The sequence below is a fragment of the Taeniopygia guttata genome, chromosome Z (genome assembly GCF_048771995.1).
Source record: "Taeniopygia guttata chromosome Z, bTaeGut7.mat, whole genome shotgun sequence".
In the NCBI taxonomy this organism is placed as follows: Eukaryota; Metazoa; Chordata; class Aves; order Passeriformes; family Estrildidae; genus Taeniopygia; species Taeniopygia guttata.
In genome coordinates this window covers 25,489,945-25,508,379 of record NC_133063.1, presented here as the reverse complement: position 1 = coordinate 25,508,379, position 18,435 = coordinate 25,489,945, and the positions used below count along the sequence as shown (strand labels likewise).

Sequence of the window (18,435 nt, the reverse complement as noted above, 5' to 3'; positions counted from 1 at the left end):
TCTACTCGGGAGCAGTTTTTGAAGTACTGCAACGTGTGTGGGAAGGACACACATTGGAAAAGGTGAAGACAGCCAGCATTTATTCTGAGTTCTGATTGGTTTGAAGATTTGATTTGGACTTTCATCTTCTTTTAATGTTGTTTTTGTTTTTCCTTACTGAAATAAAATTTTGCAGTCTGTGGGAGGAAGGAGAGTGTGAGCCACCACTGGCAGGCAGCTGGGACAGGCAGAAACCAATGGCTAAGGCACAAAGAATGAATTTATGTACATTATCGTGCTAACTTACCATGTTTCAGGAGGAGCCCTGAAGCAACACCTGGGCTACACAAGTGCAGAGCAGGCACTGTTAAACTCAGTCCATATATGAGGATGACTGGCCTGCTGTTCACACAGTCTTACCAAGAGTTACTTATAGCTGTCTTTCAACCCATTCTTCCAACAGAGCCGAAAAGGCCTTGCCAAATTTTTTGGTAAAGATTTGCTGTGCTTTATATTGATGAAGCTCATCCAAACAAAATATTCTATTGCTCTGCTTTTATCCAAAGGTATATTTAGTACTTTTCTCATAGGAAACATTTTTAAAGAGCTGCTGAAGACTAACAATAGAGGTAACAAGCTAAAATAATAGCAGCATGGGTATTTTAATCCTAATATAACTTGTCCCTGGGCAAAAGGCCAAAACATGTGCTATGCAATATAAAATACTGTGCATTTCTTCTCCTACCCTTTGTTATTTAATATTAGTACTGAGCCACATGTACTCTAGCTGTAACTTGACTTCTCCTTCCCCAGACACCTTTTACTAAAGACAAAATTGCACATATATTTAAACTACATATCTAAGACTATACAACTAAGTCAACTGTTTAGAACTGAACGCTGAAACAAATTGCTTTTGCTAGGCACTAAGCAGAGTCTTAATTAATGCAGCATCCAGCAAGGATTTACACACCAGGGCACCTGCATCAAGGTTCAACACACTGCAGTTAGAGGTGAGTGTCTGCAGGAGGGCATAGCAGGTCAGAGGTCCCATATGAGCCCTGTTTCCAGATGTACAATGTACAGCAGAAAACAACTATTTTCTGGAAAGTGCTGGTGGGAAAATTATGTTGACAGAAGAGAGCTTGGAAAACTGCTCTTGATGGTCTCTAAACTTGTGTTGCTTTGCCACTGCAAAACCTCGGCCACTGTCCTGCACATAATCTGAGACCAATGGGAAGGGGTCTTCTGACATTTGCCTACAAAGTGTAGCACAAAAGATCTGACATTTGCCTACAAAGTGTAGCACAAAAGATTTTTATTTCAGTTCCTCAAAAAGATGCATGTATTTTATACGTCTTATGTGTGTATATATATGGCAATGACCTAACGGAGGGGGTCCAGCAGATGCCACGAAGACGATGATGGGCCTGGAGCATCTCTGTTGTAAGGAGAGACTGCAGGAACTGGGCCCATCTGGTTTGGAGAAGAGTGGAAGGGGTTCTCAGTAATGGGTATAAATATCTTCAAGACCGATGCTAACACAGCGGTGCCAGACTTTTCAGCGCTGCCCAATGACATGATAAAGGGCATAAAGTAAAACAGAGTAAGTTCCACCTCAAACAAGAACGCCGCGTTGAGGGTGACAGAGCATTAGAACAGGCAAGCCGTGCCGTCTCTCTCTCTGAGGACACTCCAAACCCATCTGGATGCATTCGTGTGTTATCTGCTCCAGGTGACCCTGCCTTGGCAGGAGGGTAGGTCGAGATGATCTCCAGAGGTGCCTTCCAGCCCCTAACGATTCTGTGGCAATGCACATACGCACATATCATAGGCGTGCGTGCCGTATGCGGCCTGCGGAGCCGCGCTCGGACCGTGAGCGCAGCGCTGCCACACACGGCGGGCGGGCACCCGCCCGGCCCGGCCTCCAAAGGCCCAGCGCGGCCGCCCGCGGAGCGCCGCCCCCGCTCCCCGGGGAAGGTCAGGCCGGCGGTAGCGGAAGCTTCTCCCTCCCTCCCGGCGTCCCGGAACCAGCCCCGCCGTCGCCACCGCCTCCTGCCCCGGCCTGCCGGCAGCATGTCAGCTGCCGGCGCCGCCTCCCTCAGGTGACACCCGCCCTTCCGCTGCCGCCGCTTCCCTTCCTATATGGGCCACCTGCTCTCGAAGGAGGCAAGGAGCCTAAGCCGGGATCGCCGCCGCCCGCGGGGGAAGGTGCCGCCGCCGCCGCGCAGCCGGAACTGCTTCCTGCGCGGGCCCTGCATGCTCTGCTTCATCGTTCACGGCGCCAGCCCGCCCGCCCCGGAGCAGCCACTGCCCGCCGGGGATCCGCTGCTGCCGCCGCCGCCGCCGCCCTACGTGTCGTTGACCGCCGCAGAGCAGCGCGTCGCCCGCCGCCTCCTGCGCCTGGCGCCCGCCGCCTGGGAACCTCCGGGCCGCTGCCAGCGCCTCTTCCTCTCCGGCCTGCTGCCCTCGCCGGTGCGGGGCCTCCTGGGGCCACCCGGCGAGGTCTCCTCCGAGATGGTGTGCAAGCGCAAGGGGGCCGGGCTGCCCGCCTGCCCGCCCTGCAAGCAGCCGCGCTGCGCCGCCGCCGAGCCCGAGCCCGGCGCCTGCCAGTGCCCGACGGAGCCGCAGCTGCTCGCCCTGCCCGGCGCCGCGGGGGAGAGCGGCGGGGGCACAGCCGGGCAGAGCGGCGGGGGACAGCCCGCCTCGCCACCGCCTCCCACTCCGCAGGACGAGAAGGAGCAGGGCCGGGAGGAGGAGAAGGAGCGGGGCGGCGAGGCGGGCTGCGAGGAGCCGCTGGAGCACCCCGGCGACAGTTGCCGGGAGCTGCCGCCGCCGCCCACCCCAGACATCAACCAGCTGCCGCCTTCCATCCTCCTCAAGGTGGGTCGGGATGGGGGGATGGACGGGCCAGCCCTCTCCCTGAGGATTCGGGAAGGGGCTGTGCCAGCAGCCCCCGGGGTGCCGCTGTCACACCGGGCGGACTCAGTGCAGAGGGGACCGGAGGAGGCCGGGCCGGTCCGGAGCTGCCTCAGCGCCTGGCTTTGGGGGGACGGATAGGGTTCTGGGGCGTTGTTTGTTTGTCGTTGGAAGCGGCGTTGTGAGGCATTTCCTGGAGGTGCACACACATAAATCAGCTCCAGAAGCTGTCTCGTAAATGTTTTGACTGTACCCGTTAACTTAGTAAGGTGCCCCTCACAAGTCGACTTTTACTTGCATCACTGGTGTAGTACTGACCAAGGGGGCCTGTCACTGTATTTAGTGCTTCCCTGGGTTTTGGAGCTACATAGATAAGTTTTCAGTGCTGATTATTAAACAGTTTGTATTGCTGTGTATTATGGATCAATTTTGGCCTTACTAGTTCCACAGTGTTTGTCGCCTTCTTGAATTACATGCTTTCATAACCTCTTATGCTGTATGTCCAAGGAACAGTCTCACCTCTTCTGTCCCCTTTGCTCTCTTTCTGTTCATTTAATACTGTTCTCCTTTGGAACTACTTTCCATTTTTAAGCTACTCTTTTGACCCCTGTGCTGACTTCCTTCAACTAAACATTAGCTAAAAAGAGGAGTCTAGCTGGAACTGAGCCAGTGATGTTTTCCATAGTCTGTTGTTAATGTGCCTTTGAATTTTGGGAATAAGTTTTCAGGATTGTTGGAGTGTCTCAAAGATCAGATAGCTGAACTTGAAGCTGGACATAGTAATGCAGGAGTGAGTGACATGACTCTTGGTGTTCATATTTTGCTAGTTGTACTTTTTTGTTGTCAAACAGTAACAGCCTACTTATCTGTCTGTCTTGCACATAACACTAATTCTGTGGGAGGTTTAGTTGGTTTGATGGTTTTTTGCTGTTGTTTGTTGGTTTAATTTGTTTTTTTTTCTTAATACTCATAAGTGTGTTAGTAATGTTTTGTAGATGTGCTATGCAAATTAATTCTAGGCAGATAAGAATTCATGAGCTATCATCTGATTAATCTGATCTGTGATTGCAAAATTGAAACTTTGTCTTGTAGTTCTTCTAGAAGGGAACCATTTGTTTGCCCCTGTTATTGGAAGATAACTATTTTCTTTGATACTTAGTTTTAGATTTGAAACTGTTCTCATTCGGTTAGTGTAGCTGAAGTACTTTTTGATCAATGGTGTGAGTACTTTTCTGCGGTTACTTTTAAGTATTCAGTTTAACTTTTTGAAAAATATGTGTCTATAGCTGTTCCATAACTTTAATAGAGAAAGATGTCATGTCCATCTTCCCCGTGGACTAGTTTAAATGTTATTTAGTGTCTATTTAATTTCTACCTGTGCTTTCAAGGTTATGGGGGTTTTATGTTTGGTTGTTTTTTCTTACAAACATGGAGTTTTGTTTTAACCCCAGGCAGCCACTTGCACACCACATCCACAGACTGGTTGGGTGCAGAATTCAGGGGAAAAAAAAGTGTACATTGTGGGTTTTGATAAGAACAGTTTAATAACTGATGAAACAGCTAACATATATTAGTATAAAATGTTTGTATAAAAAGGAGAGCAAGAAAGAGAGATCCAGGTGATGCACAAAACATTTGTTTTGTACCAGCCACAAAGCACTGTTACCAGCAGCTGGGAAGAATTTTATTCTATCTGAAATCGGGACAGACATCTACCTTCCTCAGTGATTTTGTCTCTACAGTTGTCCTGTAGTCAGTTCCTTCTGCAATGTCTGAAAAAATAGACCATTGTTTCCAGCATCTTGGTAGGAGCCAACCTACTCACCCCCAAATTTGCCCTTCAATCCATAGCTGTACTAATGAGTTGGATTTATGATTTTGGGTTTTTTGAGATTTCATATATTTATATTTATACACAAATATGTGTATCTTTAGCTATATATCTGTCTCCTAACCATTCCATTGTTTTGGGAATTTTGGTTGCTTCCAAAATATACTACTCTGTCATGGAGCTTTTAACTTCAGATGTGTAACCAGGTGTCCTGTCAACTGCCTTCTTATGATGGATTTTTATACAGATAGAATATCCTAAATATAGTCCTTTCTCCAAAGGTGTAATTTCATTATGAGAGGGTGGAAGACAAATATACCCAAAATCTTTTTACAGCAGGTGTAGGACACACAAACCTTAATGCAAGGACAAGAGATTCCATCCTGGGAAACAGCAGGAGACAGATCCTGATGGTTTTTTTCTTGATTCCCATGTCTGTGACCTTCTGATGCAGTGGTGCTGTTGCAGGAGTGGCTGTCACCAATGTCTGTAGGTGGCCTCAAGACAAGCCGAAGGAAATATGTCAGGAACTCCTTTAGGAAGAGCTTGCCAATTTGTCTGCTGAGGTGCTGTTTAGCTGTTTATGGTGGTTCACTCTCCTCTAAGCCTGGGGTTTGGGATGGGTGGAAGAGTTTGTCAGACTGAAGTTTGCCTGCAGATCATTAGATGGGCCCTACTGGATTGGGAGGTTCATAGTGCAGTGTGCCAGTTGATCCTGTTTCCCTGGCTGGTGAAGAGGTATCCTGGTCAATATGAAGTGATAAAAGAATGGTGCTTCCACAGTCAGGGTTTTGTGTTTTGCTTTTCATTTTGCTGCTGAAACGTGTATGAGAAAGCAATGTTATACAGTGGGCAAAATGTCATCTTTCCTCTTGGTAGAGGAGGGTAACTGACTAAAGGGTAACTTAAAGCCATTCTCTTTAAAACTTGAGGAGAATTAAGGAATTATAGATCAGTCAGCTATAGAGAGCTTGACTGTGTCCTACACACGTGTGAATGGGAAAAAAAAGGGAGCTGTTTCTAAGCACTACAGAAAATTACAGAATCTTCTGCTGCATACAATTAAGTTCTAAAACTTTGAGCAGTACATCACAAGTTTGTGCCTATTGAAGAGTCACTGCAGCTTATTCCTGTAAAATAAAATAGAAAAATAAATCATCCTGTTATATCTGTTACCTCTTTGCAGTGCTGCTGTTTAATCAAAAAGGTGTAAATGGTCTGCAGACTGAGCCATGAATTTACAAGAGAATGCCAATTCAAACACTTCAGATTTCCTTTTGAGGTGTTTTAACAGAGTTCTGCATGTAAAACACTGAAAGGAAATTCTCTCCTGTGCTCTGTGCTTTTAAAGCCTGTGCTAGAGTACTGCAGTAGGTTGTGGGCACTGGGATCTCCTTAGGAAATCCACACACAAATGTGAGAGGCATCAGAGGGTAGCTAGAGGTGATAAAAACATGGCCTGTTACAGTAGTTGGAAGATCCTGAACAAACTCAATGACAGTTTTTCATAAAGAAGACTGAGATGCAATCTTTAGTTTAGAGAAAATTGATAAAAAGTTCAACTGTGTTCCTGTCCCTTGTTGTATAGAAGGAATTAATAAGCTTAATTCGGGTGAGATATTTTTTATCATTTTCCAGACCTTGGCAACAGTGGTTTCCCGTCTCTACGATTATGTAATTGATGCCTAAAGAGGCTGATCTGGAGCAGAGACTAGACAGAGCTAAATAGACAAAATAGGTATTTATTGAAAGGCCTTAAAAGGATACGCCTTGGGCAGCACAAGAGCCTGGCCAGGGCTACACCCAGGTTGAATCCAAGATGGATTTTGGTCACAAGTTTTTACACTTCTGTAATGTCATGAATGAGGTCCCATATGTCCAATTCAATAAACCACAAGATTTAAAATCTAGCAGCAATTTTAATTGAGGTATAAAAGAAAATATAAAATAATAATGAAATCAAATATGGTGAAGGAGTTACAAATAGAAATTTGGCAGTGGTTCAGATAAAGCATAAGCAAAACGGATCGAGGTATGGGGATGACCTCTCACCCTGCCACACATACAGAAGGCAGAGGAATCCAAGCACAACTTTTATACTGTATGCTAATACATATTCATCAACAGTTCCTGTAAATCTCCCAATTTTGATTCTTGAAATCTACTTCACTATATTACACAGCACATGTGCCCATTGTTGCTGGGGGGTCTTCTGGACACTTCAGGGGTCTTCTTGGATGAAGGCCGATGGCCTTCCTCGCTGTCCTCTGAATAACCTGGCAGGTTGCACATGCACATTAAGCTTGGTGTTATAAAAGTAAGCATTGTGTTCCAGTTTTGGGTTCTCTATCTGGAATTATATCAACTTATTCGCCTTCAAGGCTGTTCTTGCCTAGGGAGTTGCCTGGACTTTCATTTGTCTCAATGCCGATTCCGCTCTTGGGAGTTTTTCCCAACTTTGTCCTTCCCAAGGCCATTTGTGTTAAAATATCTCAATAGTCCATCCTGTATCCTATGAACATCTGCAAACATCTGTTTTGTGACACTAATTACATATAACTTTCCTCTATTACTTTTTAAGAAGTCTTTTCTAAAATATCGATATAGTTACAATTATTAGCAGGAATCATATTCATTTATCATAAGTTTTGGTTCATCTGCATACTGGGTTCAGCTGTCCAATTACAGCTGCAGGTCATGAAGTTTCAACCCCTTGGCTTGCTCCCTTCTCTCCACCATTGTTTATGCTTTTTGGGTAGTGGTTGACCTTGATTCTCTAGCTGGGAAGGGATTGTTTTGCCTGACTACCCTGTGACGAGAACTTACTAACACCTAGTATGAAGTTTCAGAGTTACATACCAGGCAGCAGAGAATCTGAAAAATAGAAAAGCTAAAACCCAAGGTATCATGGCAAGCTGGGATTTCTATTTATTGATTCTTTTTTTAACATCAAGGGGAACGCCCTAATCAAGAATGTTTGTGTGTGCTTGAACTTGCTTCGCAACAAAAGGTCTAGAATAGATGATGTGTTCTTTTTGAGGTCCTCTTTCTCAGTTTACTGATCTTATTTTTATAAAGAATGAACATATGTCTGTAGCACTGAACCTGTTGGTTTTAGCTTAGGGCTAATGCACTATAAAGGGAAGATAAATGTGTGTGTGAGTATATATGTGTGGGTATGTATTTAATGTAGGGTTTTCCTAAGTGTATTATTACTGTTATTTGAAGCACTACTGACTCCTTTTCTTTTATCTTGACCCAGTGCTCTTTACTTATTTTTATCATTCTTCTCTTGTTGCAATAAGTTACAAGTTTTCTTTTGTTGCAGTGATAACTTAACATTTTTTATGATAATGTTGATTGAAATAAAATGCATTGCTGCTGTCATTTTAGTGCTAGCACTGAATTTAGGATAATCTGAGCGATGTGAAATGGGTTTGACAGACTAGAGATAGACCTTTAATTTTGTCTTCTGATTTCATTAATGCTGGCATTTATACCTGAAAAAACTACATGTACATTTTATAGTTGAACTGTGATTTTCTTTTTTTAATTTTTTTTTTTAATTCTTTTTGGCTAGTCATGAGAAAGAGGCATCAAAATACATAATTTGGATTGGACTTTATCTGCAAGGTCATTGAGTCACTTCTGTAATATTAGCTTTCTTTCCTATTTATGCTGGTTTCCAGCATATTATCCTGTGTAATGTTGAGTCTTACTTTTAAGTGTAGAACTCAGAGATATGGAATGGGTTTTAAACCTTTATGACTGATGCTAGCAGGTAAGATGTCCTTTAATTTTGCTATTAATTTGCTTGAACTAATTTTTCTTTAGCAATGCTCAACAGAGCAATGTGGTTTGTTATGGATTTGTTTTGGTTTTTTGACTTCTTGACTATTTTTTGTTTTTCCCATGAAGCTTATTGTTGTCCTGTGATTCTAGTGGGGAAATGAGGTTCACTGTGGTGTTACTGTGCTTCTGGAATGCAGTTGAGGGGCAAAATTGTGATGGGAAGGTATGCCAGTAGACTAGTAACTAAAGAGAAGACAGTATATGCTCATTATTTCAATGATAAATTTCTGAAAGATGTTGTGAATATTATGATTGATTTCAGAATTACAAAAACAATTTATTTGCTTTGCAGAGGTGTGTTTGAAAAGGTGGCTTTCAAGCCTGTAGGTTTTAACATCACAGAATGAGCTATGTGAGGAGGAGAAATGTCATGGAATAAAATTTCTGGGTTTTTTTTGACTGGGATAGATGCCTTAACACTCATGGCCAGTAAAAGTTTCCTTACATTGTTTAGGTGTTGGCTTGGCTTGTTCAGCATCTCCAGAATGGCATATTATTGCATGGAGAAAATAAGAGATTACAGGTTGTGCAGTGTTGGAATGTAAAATAAATTAAATGTAACATCTGCTTTCATTCCCTAATAATTTATTTGTTTCTTTTGTTTGGGTTGCCTGATCCATATTTGATCTTTCACAGATATTGCTTTGTTTTAATGTATTTGCTCTTAAACTGGCATGGTGACTCAGAAGCACTAGCTGGTGTCTTTTAGTGGGTGCAGTTGGATTTCTGAGAGTAAAAACCTTATGAGCACCTGCAAGTAAAGTTACTTTAGTTATTGGTCAGGACTCTCCTTTTCCATTAGGAGGACAGTAATTTCTTAGAGACAGAAGCTAATCTTGTAGTTTATTTTGAAGCTAAGGCAAAGTCTCTGTCTGCTTTTGTAACTTCTGGCTGTGTGTTCCTGCCACTGGCTTTGTGCTCTGTAGAGTGATCATGTGATTGCTGGGGATGTAAATTAATCTGGCTACGCCAATCCAATCTAACATTGCAAAACTTTCCTTAGATTCAGCTGCCTGAAAGGACTTTTTCTAAGTACAGTCACTAAATCCAGTGCTAAAATTCAAGTGACTGGGAGTAGGGGACTGGTAAACAGTTGCAATGAATTTCAACTTGCCAAGAGAATCCTAGCTATGACGTGAAATCACATCATCACTTTCCCTGGCTGGCACAGTTTTTGTAATCACAAGGACAGTTTAAACTTGATTTCCTTCATGGGTGTACTGAGGCTCCTTTCAGAGGTGTGTGAGTTCAATGCTCACATTTGTTTCATAAACTCAGAATTATTTGTATTTCACTTGTTCTTTTCAAATTATGTGTGAGCAAAGTGGAGAAATATCTTGAAAACAAAGAACGTACTTGTTCTTCCTTCCTGGTCTCTTATGTATGATTTTGAGTTTTCTGAAATAGAATGAGGCAACCTTTAATAAACATCTTAATCTGGTAGTTTAACTGCTCTGTGCCTGCAATTAGCAAATACTGTGTTGTATTGTTCATAGTAAAATGTTATGTTCTTTTTGCCAAATTGAGAAATATTTTTGTGAATGAAATTGTAGTTAGTTGCTGAAAAAATTGATGAAACAAATGAGCAGTTTTACAGAAATTAATGTCTCAAGTTACTTAGGCACCATGAAATGCTTGAGTGTACATTTTATTGTTCCTTTGTTGATAATTTAAGATTTTTGTTTTCAAACAAATCTGTGTGATGCAGTGTAATGAATACCTGTTCTTGAATATAAAAGTTTCTTAATGATAGAGTAGAGCTTCATTCACAGAAATGAAACTCTTTCAAATGAAAATGATGGACAGAAACAAGGGATGTGTAGATTAACCTTTTACAGTCTCTTCTGGTGTGGGGCCTATATTTTGTTCATGTCCGTAGATAAATATGTGTTTCTTAAAGTTAGCAGTATCTTCTTAAAGAATGGTATTAGCAATCAACTGAATTCTCTAGCATCCTTTCCTGAGGGAAAAGTTTCTTTAGTGTATGCAATCAATAATTCTAACTCATTCATTATGTTTTAAAATTTTTTTTAGATTAAGATTATCTTTTGATAAATTAAAATTATTTCTTGAATTATGGTTATGTTTACTTTATATTTGATCTTGGTGATGTGAATTACTTTTTAGAAAACTTCATGCTGAGGATATTGTATTAGCAACCACATAAATAATTTTCTATTACCAAACTTCCTTTCATAGTAACTTTAATGGATATGGTTGACTTTTCACTATATCCTTTGATTAAAAGTGCAGTTTTCTTCTTCACTTGATTCACTTTGAGGAACTTGATTTAAGGCCAAAATTACAAAACTTTTAAAGATACACAAAATAAATTTAGTACATGGATTTCTGATTTTGTAAAACTAATCTTTATTCTTTTTAAAAATCATATTTGTAGGATTCTTTGTGGTGTTTTTTGTATTGCTGTTTTTTTTTTCTCCTCTGTTCCCAATGAAATACTCTAACATTTCACACAAGTGTTCAAAATAATCTTTTTTAAACACACAAGTCTGTACCATACATTTAATATAGAAACAGTGGGGAAGTGTTAAGGGTGTAATGTCTGAAGCCCATTATGCAAGAACTTACGGTAAAAAAGAAAATTACACAGAATAATTTTATTTCTAGTTTTCTGGTTAGACCCTTCACTAATATTAATCAGCATTTGCTTTCTTCCTTTCTTATCCATTGTCTTACAAAATATTCTAAAAAGTTGAAGAAAACAGCAGAACTTGGTCAGGCACTTTTTTGGTGGTCTGAATTGTGCTGTGCAAGGATTTGGTTTAGCTAGTTTAAAATCAATTGGACATCACCTGATTCAAAATGGTGGATTGACTCACATGGGGTACTGTGGAATTAGCTGTGTTTTGTTGTTTAAAGGTAAAACAGTGTGGCTTTTCTCTTGTAAAGGATTTGTATAGGTGTATCTATCAACATAGATTTAGACTCTTTGAATTGAGCGAAGCAGATTGAATGTGATTTGACTGAAAACTTACTGTATCTGTTAGTTGATGGGCGTGTAATGGGCATTGCATTTTTGTGTTTTCTTTTGATGTAGTATCACCTAGGTTGGAAAACATCTCTAAGATCATTAAATCCAACTGTTAACTTGGTACTGCCAAGTTCACCAGTAGTCCATGCCCCTGAGTGCCACATCTACGTGTCTTTTAAATACCTTTAGGGATGGTGTCTCCACCACTGCCTTGGGCAGCCTGTTCCAGTCCTGGATAACCCTTTCAGTGAAGAAAATTTTCCTGATGTCTAAACTAAACCTCCCCTGCCTCAGCTTGTGGCCATTTCTTGTTGTCCTGTTAGTTTTCTCCTGGGAGAAGACCCTGAATCCCCCTGGTTACATCCTCCTTACAGGCAGTTGTAGAGAGCAATAAGGTTCTCCCTGAGCCTCCTTTTCTCAAGATTGAAAACACTTAGCTGCTCCCTATCTGACTTGTGTTCCAGGCTCTTCACCAGCTCCATTGCCCTCTTGGCACACACCAGCACCTCAGGGTTTTTCTGGTGGTGAGGGACTCAAAACTGACCATAGGATTGAGCTGTAGCTTCACCAGTGCCCAGCATAGGGGAATGGTCACTGACCTGGTCCTGTTCCCACAGTGTTTCTAGAGTATAGCCATGGAAGCCATGAGCAGACAGTTTCTCCAGGAGAGTGCTGTGTCAAAGCAAATTCTGCCAGACAAAATACACAGCCTTTCACTTATTCCACCACACAGGTTGCCTGGTCATGGGAGGAGACCAGGTTGGTAAAGCAGGATCTGCCTTTCACAAACCAGTGCTGGCTGGGCCTTACTCCTCGTTGTCCTTTATGTAACAACACTTGTGATGATCTATTCCATACCCTTGTCCAGGACCAAGGTCTGATGGCAGGCCTGTAGTTCCCTGGATCTTCCTTCAAGCCATTTGTGTAAATGAACATCACATGTTGTAGCATTCAGTCAACTAGAAATGCCCCTGTTAGCAGCTAGGACTGCTTGTAAATAATGGAAGTGGCTTGGTGAGCACTTCCATGATCTCCCTCGGAGACCGTGGATTCCATTTTGCCCTGCAGACTTGTGTTGGTCTAAAGTGGAGTAGTGGGTCACTGACTGTTCCCCCCTTAGATTATGGGGGACTTCATTCTTCTCCTTGTCCTTGTCTTCCAGTTCAATGGGCTGGGCTCCTGGAGAGCAACCAGTCTTGCTCTTGAAGACTGAGGCAAGGAAGGCATTTACTGGTCTTTAATGAGACTGTGTGAACAGTTTTATTTCAAAGCAAGAGCTTGTGGTTAAAGAATTTACTGTGTCTGGAAGATATGATAAGGCTGTCAGTGGGGACGGTCAGGTATCCTTAAATCGGATGTAGCCTGAAGGCTCAGAGACTCTCTTGCCTCTGAAAGGAAAAATAAACCCACTAATCTTAACAATTATATGAAAGGGGGAAGCAGGAGAAACTGACATCTGCATTAGGAATTTGAGCTGAAAGAGGTGTGTTGAGAGAGAGGGAGCTCCTTTTCCAGAACTCTGATTCCTCTACTCCTGCCTTTTGCCAACAGAAAAAATAATGTAAAATGATTCTATAAAAAGCTATTAATTTATTTTTCCTTTACTGTGCTGAAGGATACTCTGGTGTTTGGAAGAGGGATAAGACAGTTGAGGGGGAGCAAACTGAATGGTGGATATGAAAGTGTAGATGTTTGGGTACAATCCTCAGGAATTAAATCTGCTAACTGCTAGAAACATTGCCATCCAAGTTGTTTGTCATAAGCAGGAGTTAAATGAACAGGCTTGTTGGTAGGAATGGTTTTAGCTTTCAGCTGTATTTATACATCCTTGGGAATTAGAAAATTTAAGCCACAATATCAGTGTGTGTCTAGAGAATAATACTGAATTAAAGGGTGGTGAAGTCATCAATGTGAGTCGAAGTGTTTTATGCACTAGTGTAGTATTTTAATCATCAGCTCAGCTAATCACTTAATGTAAGGGTGATGTGCCACCACCTGGGACGTGTATAGTCCTTGCTACTAAATTCAATTTAGTGTAATTCAGTATGCCATCTTTTAACAATTGCAAGCTCTGAGGATAAGCTGTTGTTTTACATGGCATTATTCAGCATCCTTTTATAGCTGGAACTTTTAGAGCTACTACAGATAATAAAACTGGCAAGGCCTTGTTTTTGAGCACATACTGCTTGTGTAACTTACATGGCTACTCCTGTGCATGCTGCAACTTCTGCAATGATTTTGGTCTCTCTTCTTATCCTGGAGGCCTCACTGTTTTCTAGGAAGTCAGTTTGCAGCACCTGTACTTCTTAATTGTCTCGGCTTCTAGACTTAAGTACAGAATGGACTAAAGCATCACGACAAATGCTTTTGGACATTTTTAAGCATATTTTCTATGCAGCAGTATGAGGCGCCTTGGGGTCCCGCGACCGCTCCGGATAGCCACAGGGTCGGGACCTCAGATGCCTCAATGGTAGTAGAAAGAAGAGGCTTCCACCAAGGCGGGTGACTCTCAAGAGGCTTTATTCCTGAGGGCTTCAAGCAGGGAAGGTGAGGTGGGCAGCAAAGGGAAGCAGCCGCTCAGAAGGACAGCCAGCTCTGAGAGCCCCGAACCAGGGGCGGGGCAGGGGTTATAACAGTAACCGGGAAGGAGGGTCAGGGTACAGAGCATCCAACCGGGTGAGGGCTTGAGGGAGGAGTCAGTGAAGAGTGACACGGCAACGGCCAACTGGGATAGAGGGAAGGAGTGGTTTCGGGGGGAGAACCAATGGGGGTACAAAGAACTCAGAACTTTCTAGAACTGGGGAAGGAGTACAAAATGATTGACAGGAACAGGGGGAAGGGATAACAAATAACTGACAACTGGGGGAGGCGGGAAACTACACATCAGTCGCCTCCCATGGTAAGGCAGGGAGGCCATCAGCCACACCCCCTCCCACAGCAGTAATGTTTGTGTCAAGTACTTAATCAGACTTAATTATTTTTCGTTTTGTTGTTGCTACAGCTGCTTCATGCAGGAGAAACAGGTTAGCAGTAGGTCTGTGATTTGTAAGGGCTTTAAGCTTTTGGTGGGGTGGTAGCGTGGTGGGTTGATCCTGGCTGGACACTAGGTTCTCCTCTGAAGCCCTGGCACTCCTTGACTGGTGAGAGAAAACATGAGGAAAGGGTGACAAATTAAGGATGGGGAGAGATCGCTCAGTGATTACTGTCATGGGCAAAACAGACAACTTAGGGAAATTGGTTGAATTTATTACCAATCAAATCAGAGTATGATAATGAGAAGTTGTCCTGGTTTAGGGCAAATCTGGGAGGAAACCTCCAGGAGAAGCCCCCACAGACAGCAAACCCCTACGCCCCCCCCCCCCCCCCCCCCACCTAATTCAGGAAGAATTTCCTTAGAGAGAAGTGGAAAAAAACCTGTTTATTTAAGAGACAGAAACACTCCCCGGCACAAAACAACAACACCAGATGACAAAAACTCTTTCACTGCTCTGAAGAGATGACAAATTCAGAAAGTCTCTCTTGGGAGTGGTCGCTCAGTTATTGGTCTCTGGCACTGGGGATGGCTGTGGGAGGTCACAAAGTGCAGGCTCTCGGTGTTTCTTGGTGTTTCCCAGGTCCCAGCCTGAAGCAGTTTTGGATGGCATTCAGGAAAGGGAAAGAAAAACAGTCCAGGGAAAGAAATTGGACTGCATAGCTTAATTAACCAAGTAAAAGCAAGAAGCAGGAACAAGAGCGAAGCAAAAGCAAGGCAGCCAGCCAGCAAGCAAGCCAGCCCTGTCCTCTCTCCTGGACACAGACCATGCTGGGAGGTGAGCTGGCTGATAGCAAGACAAAACAAACCTTCACTGTTTGGAGTCAGTCCTGAAGGCATAGAACATAATATCAAACATAAACAGAACACAAAACTGGGGATACAAACACCATAACATCACCCTAGGCCATCACCCTAGATGTAAAACCTACATCTTTCCTAACTGTTTTATCCTTCCTGGGCCTGTCTGCACTCACAATTTTTTCCCTCCATCCCCCAGCCATTCAGGATGACCAGAGTAGGGGTTACAGTCAATTCATCATACCTTGTTTCTGCTGCTCCTTCTTCATCACATATTCTCACTTGGTCTCTGGTTGCAACTTGCTTCTGCTCAATGATGTATTTTTTTCTCCTTCTTACGTTGTTCCAAAGGTTCTCCTCCCACCACTGACTGTCTTAGCCTTGGCCACTGTGGGTCCATCTTGGGTGCTGGCTGACACTGGCTCTGTAAGATGTGAGGGAAGGTTCGAGCAGCTTCTCAGAGAAGCTGCCTTTGTAGCCCCCCAGCTCTCAAAACCTAGCCATGCCAACCCAGGATAAACAAAATAAAATACAGAAATTATTTATGTGCTTTCATTTTAACAGTGGCAGCTGTATTAGCAACAGTCTACTGTATCAAGTTTACTGTGTTCTTCAGTACTGCAATCTATGTTTTCTCAAAGGTGTTATTTCCACAAATAAACATATTTATTTTCCACTTGAGTAAAGATTAATTGAAATATTTTATGATGCCAACTTTGATATCCTTTGTTAATATTAATTGGAGTCAGTCAAATGTCTGTTTCAACATAATGTGGATCATGTTGCTTTTTTCTATTCTAAGGTTTTTATAACTGTTATAAGATTCAGTCTTCTGTTTCATGCCAGTAGCAGGAACTCAAGTTTCCTACTGCTCTTACTAACTTAGAATTACTGAGTATCAGCAGACTGTCACCTTTTCTCATGTTTAGAATTACACTTTTGCAGGAAATGTCAGATGCCAAATTACCACTTACTATTCAGTGCTTTCTTTCTGCTTGACTGAGAGTGATGGTATTTTTTGAGTGCTGATTGCAGCCACCTCCTGGTCCTTGCATGGTTTCACCAGTATGAATTGCAGGGAGAAAGCAGGCAGTGATTGTTTGCTCTTCGGTCTTTTGTGTTTAACTGGCTGCCTAATGAGAAGGAGACACTGACTCTGGTAATGGCCAAGCAAAGGCCTACAGGGAAATGGGGTTCATGCAAAATCCTTCCACACTGAGGAGTCTTGCATAAGAGATTGCAAGTTTCTCATAGCTAGAAAAAGAGGAGAATGATAATCTTGCAAGCATTTACAGAATGTCATGAATTTGACCCCCTCCTCTCTTATTAGAGCTCTGCTTTATCAGGGGGTCTTATTGGGATATACATATTTAAAACTGCTGGGGTAAGCCATTCCCTAGAACAAGGGGTACAGTTCATTCTCGACAGTTTGTTGTCTTGTCTGTTCCAAAGACCACCCAATGAACAAAGTTCTTTAAGTTACCATTGTAGTTAAATGCTTCATTATGCCTTCTTTATTTTTTTTCCCTTTGCCATCCCTTTTCCTTGGCTAAACAGTACTAGTCATTTCTTTGATTGTTTTCATATTTGCTAGACTTCTGCGCTTTCCTATGGACACTCTCCAGTATTTTCATATTTTCTTGAGAAAATTGCCTGAGATGGGCAATAGTACTTCTATTTAGTACTTGATGTCCTCAGATCAGTGTTTTACATGTTTTACAGTCTGTACTCCTGTGTAGGTATAATGCCACTACTGTCTTTTCTCCTTTTGTCATTATAGGATCACATGTAGATTTAAGTTAATTTGTGCTGACAGGGTACCTTCATGTGAACTCTTGGCAGACCCTCTTGTTATATTTATTAATAAACAACAGTGTTTTTAAGAAAGGGATGAATGTAATACATGCTATGGGAATTTATGGTCTTGCTATAAAGTTACAGTTTATTCTTCTTTTGCTAGCTGCTATAGTGCTCAAAACCTTGGGGTATAAAAGGCTAATTTTGTGCTTCAATTCTCTTCTATGACACTGATTTACTCTGCTAATCTACTCTACTATCCCATGCCCCCTTCCCACAAGACCTGATGTTTTAATACCTTTAAGACTCTCCTTACCAGTTCAGATAAAAAATAAAAAGAAAGGTTTCCCATCCATTTCAGGATGGGAATGAAAACACTTTTGTAAATGGCTTGCAAATAACACTGAGCTAATTTGTAATTCTTTAGGTGTGCCATCTCAAAAGCACTTCTGAAACTTAGTCTACGAAATGAGTACTTAGGATGTATTCTGTTGTTGGTTATGTTGTTGGCTAACGTGACTTATTAATATTGTCAGTTCTTGTGGGATGTAGGTTTTTTGTTATTGTCCCTGACTAATCAAGCAGGGGGCAAGTTGTAAATCTGTGTTATAATGCATGCTAATACTTTTCTGTCTTTTACAAGATGTCTTGATAATAAAAAAATTCTGTCTCTAAAGTATGATTACATGTGAAAAATTCATTTTTTCTTTCTTTACAGATATTTTCCAACTTATCTCTGAATGAGCGTTGCCTTTCGGTGTCATTAGTCTGTAAATATTGGCGTGACCTCTGTTTAGATTTTCAGTTTTGGAAGCAACTGGATCTCAGTAGTCGTCAGCAGGTATGAAAGTATCACTGTGGAATAATTGTTTTCATAACTCAGAATTTGTTCTTGGAACGTGTACTTTTGACCAGGGTTAAACAGAAGAAGCATTATCAAATGATGATATCTGTAGTTGTATGGATTTTTCTGCTATTTGCTGAAAATGTCTGGACCCTTAGGTTGGTTCTTTTAAATATAATATATTTTATCTGAGATCAGTTATTAAATAGTGTGAGCACAAGTGCTATTTGAAATGGATTGTGGGTTACCCGTCTCAGCTCTGCATCAAGTGGTCTGGAGCTGTGAGACATCTTATTAATTCAAAGCCAAACATGAGCATTTCTGAGGATGCTGTAGTTGGAAAAATGGTCACATATGTGGTGCTTGCTCTGTTTGTTTTAACAATTTTT

At 42.0% G+C, this 18,435-nt stretch overlaps 1 protein-coding gene and 1 long non-coding RNA gene across 2 annotated transcripts in view; one reads left to right on the top strand and one right to left on the bottom strand.

Annotated features, from left to right (window-relative positions):
- Positions 1-1,280: 1,280 nt before the first annotated feature.
- On the bottom strand, positions 1,281-2,011 carry LOC140681758 (uncharacterized). Its single transcript, XR_012052894.1, has 2 exons — positions 1,597-2,011; positions 1,281-1,455 (listed from the first exon to the last, which is right to left on the bottom strand). It is a non-coding gene; the product is annotated as an uncharacterized lncRNA (long non-coding RNA).
- Positions 1,992-18,435, top strand: part of FBXL17 (F-box and leucine rich repeat protein 17) — a 282,018-nt gene continuing 265,574 nt past the window's right edge. Inside the window, exons 1-2 of the mRNA XM_030258953.4 lie at positions 1,992-2,862; positions 17,921-18,043. Of these exons, the coding sequence (XP_030114813.3) occupies positions 2,125-2,862; positions 17,921-18,043 (861 nt within the window). The 5' untranslated portion in view covers positions 1,992-2,124. The remainder of the gene's footprint in view (positions 2,863-17,920; positions 18,044-18,435) is intronic.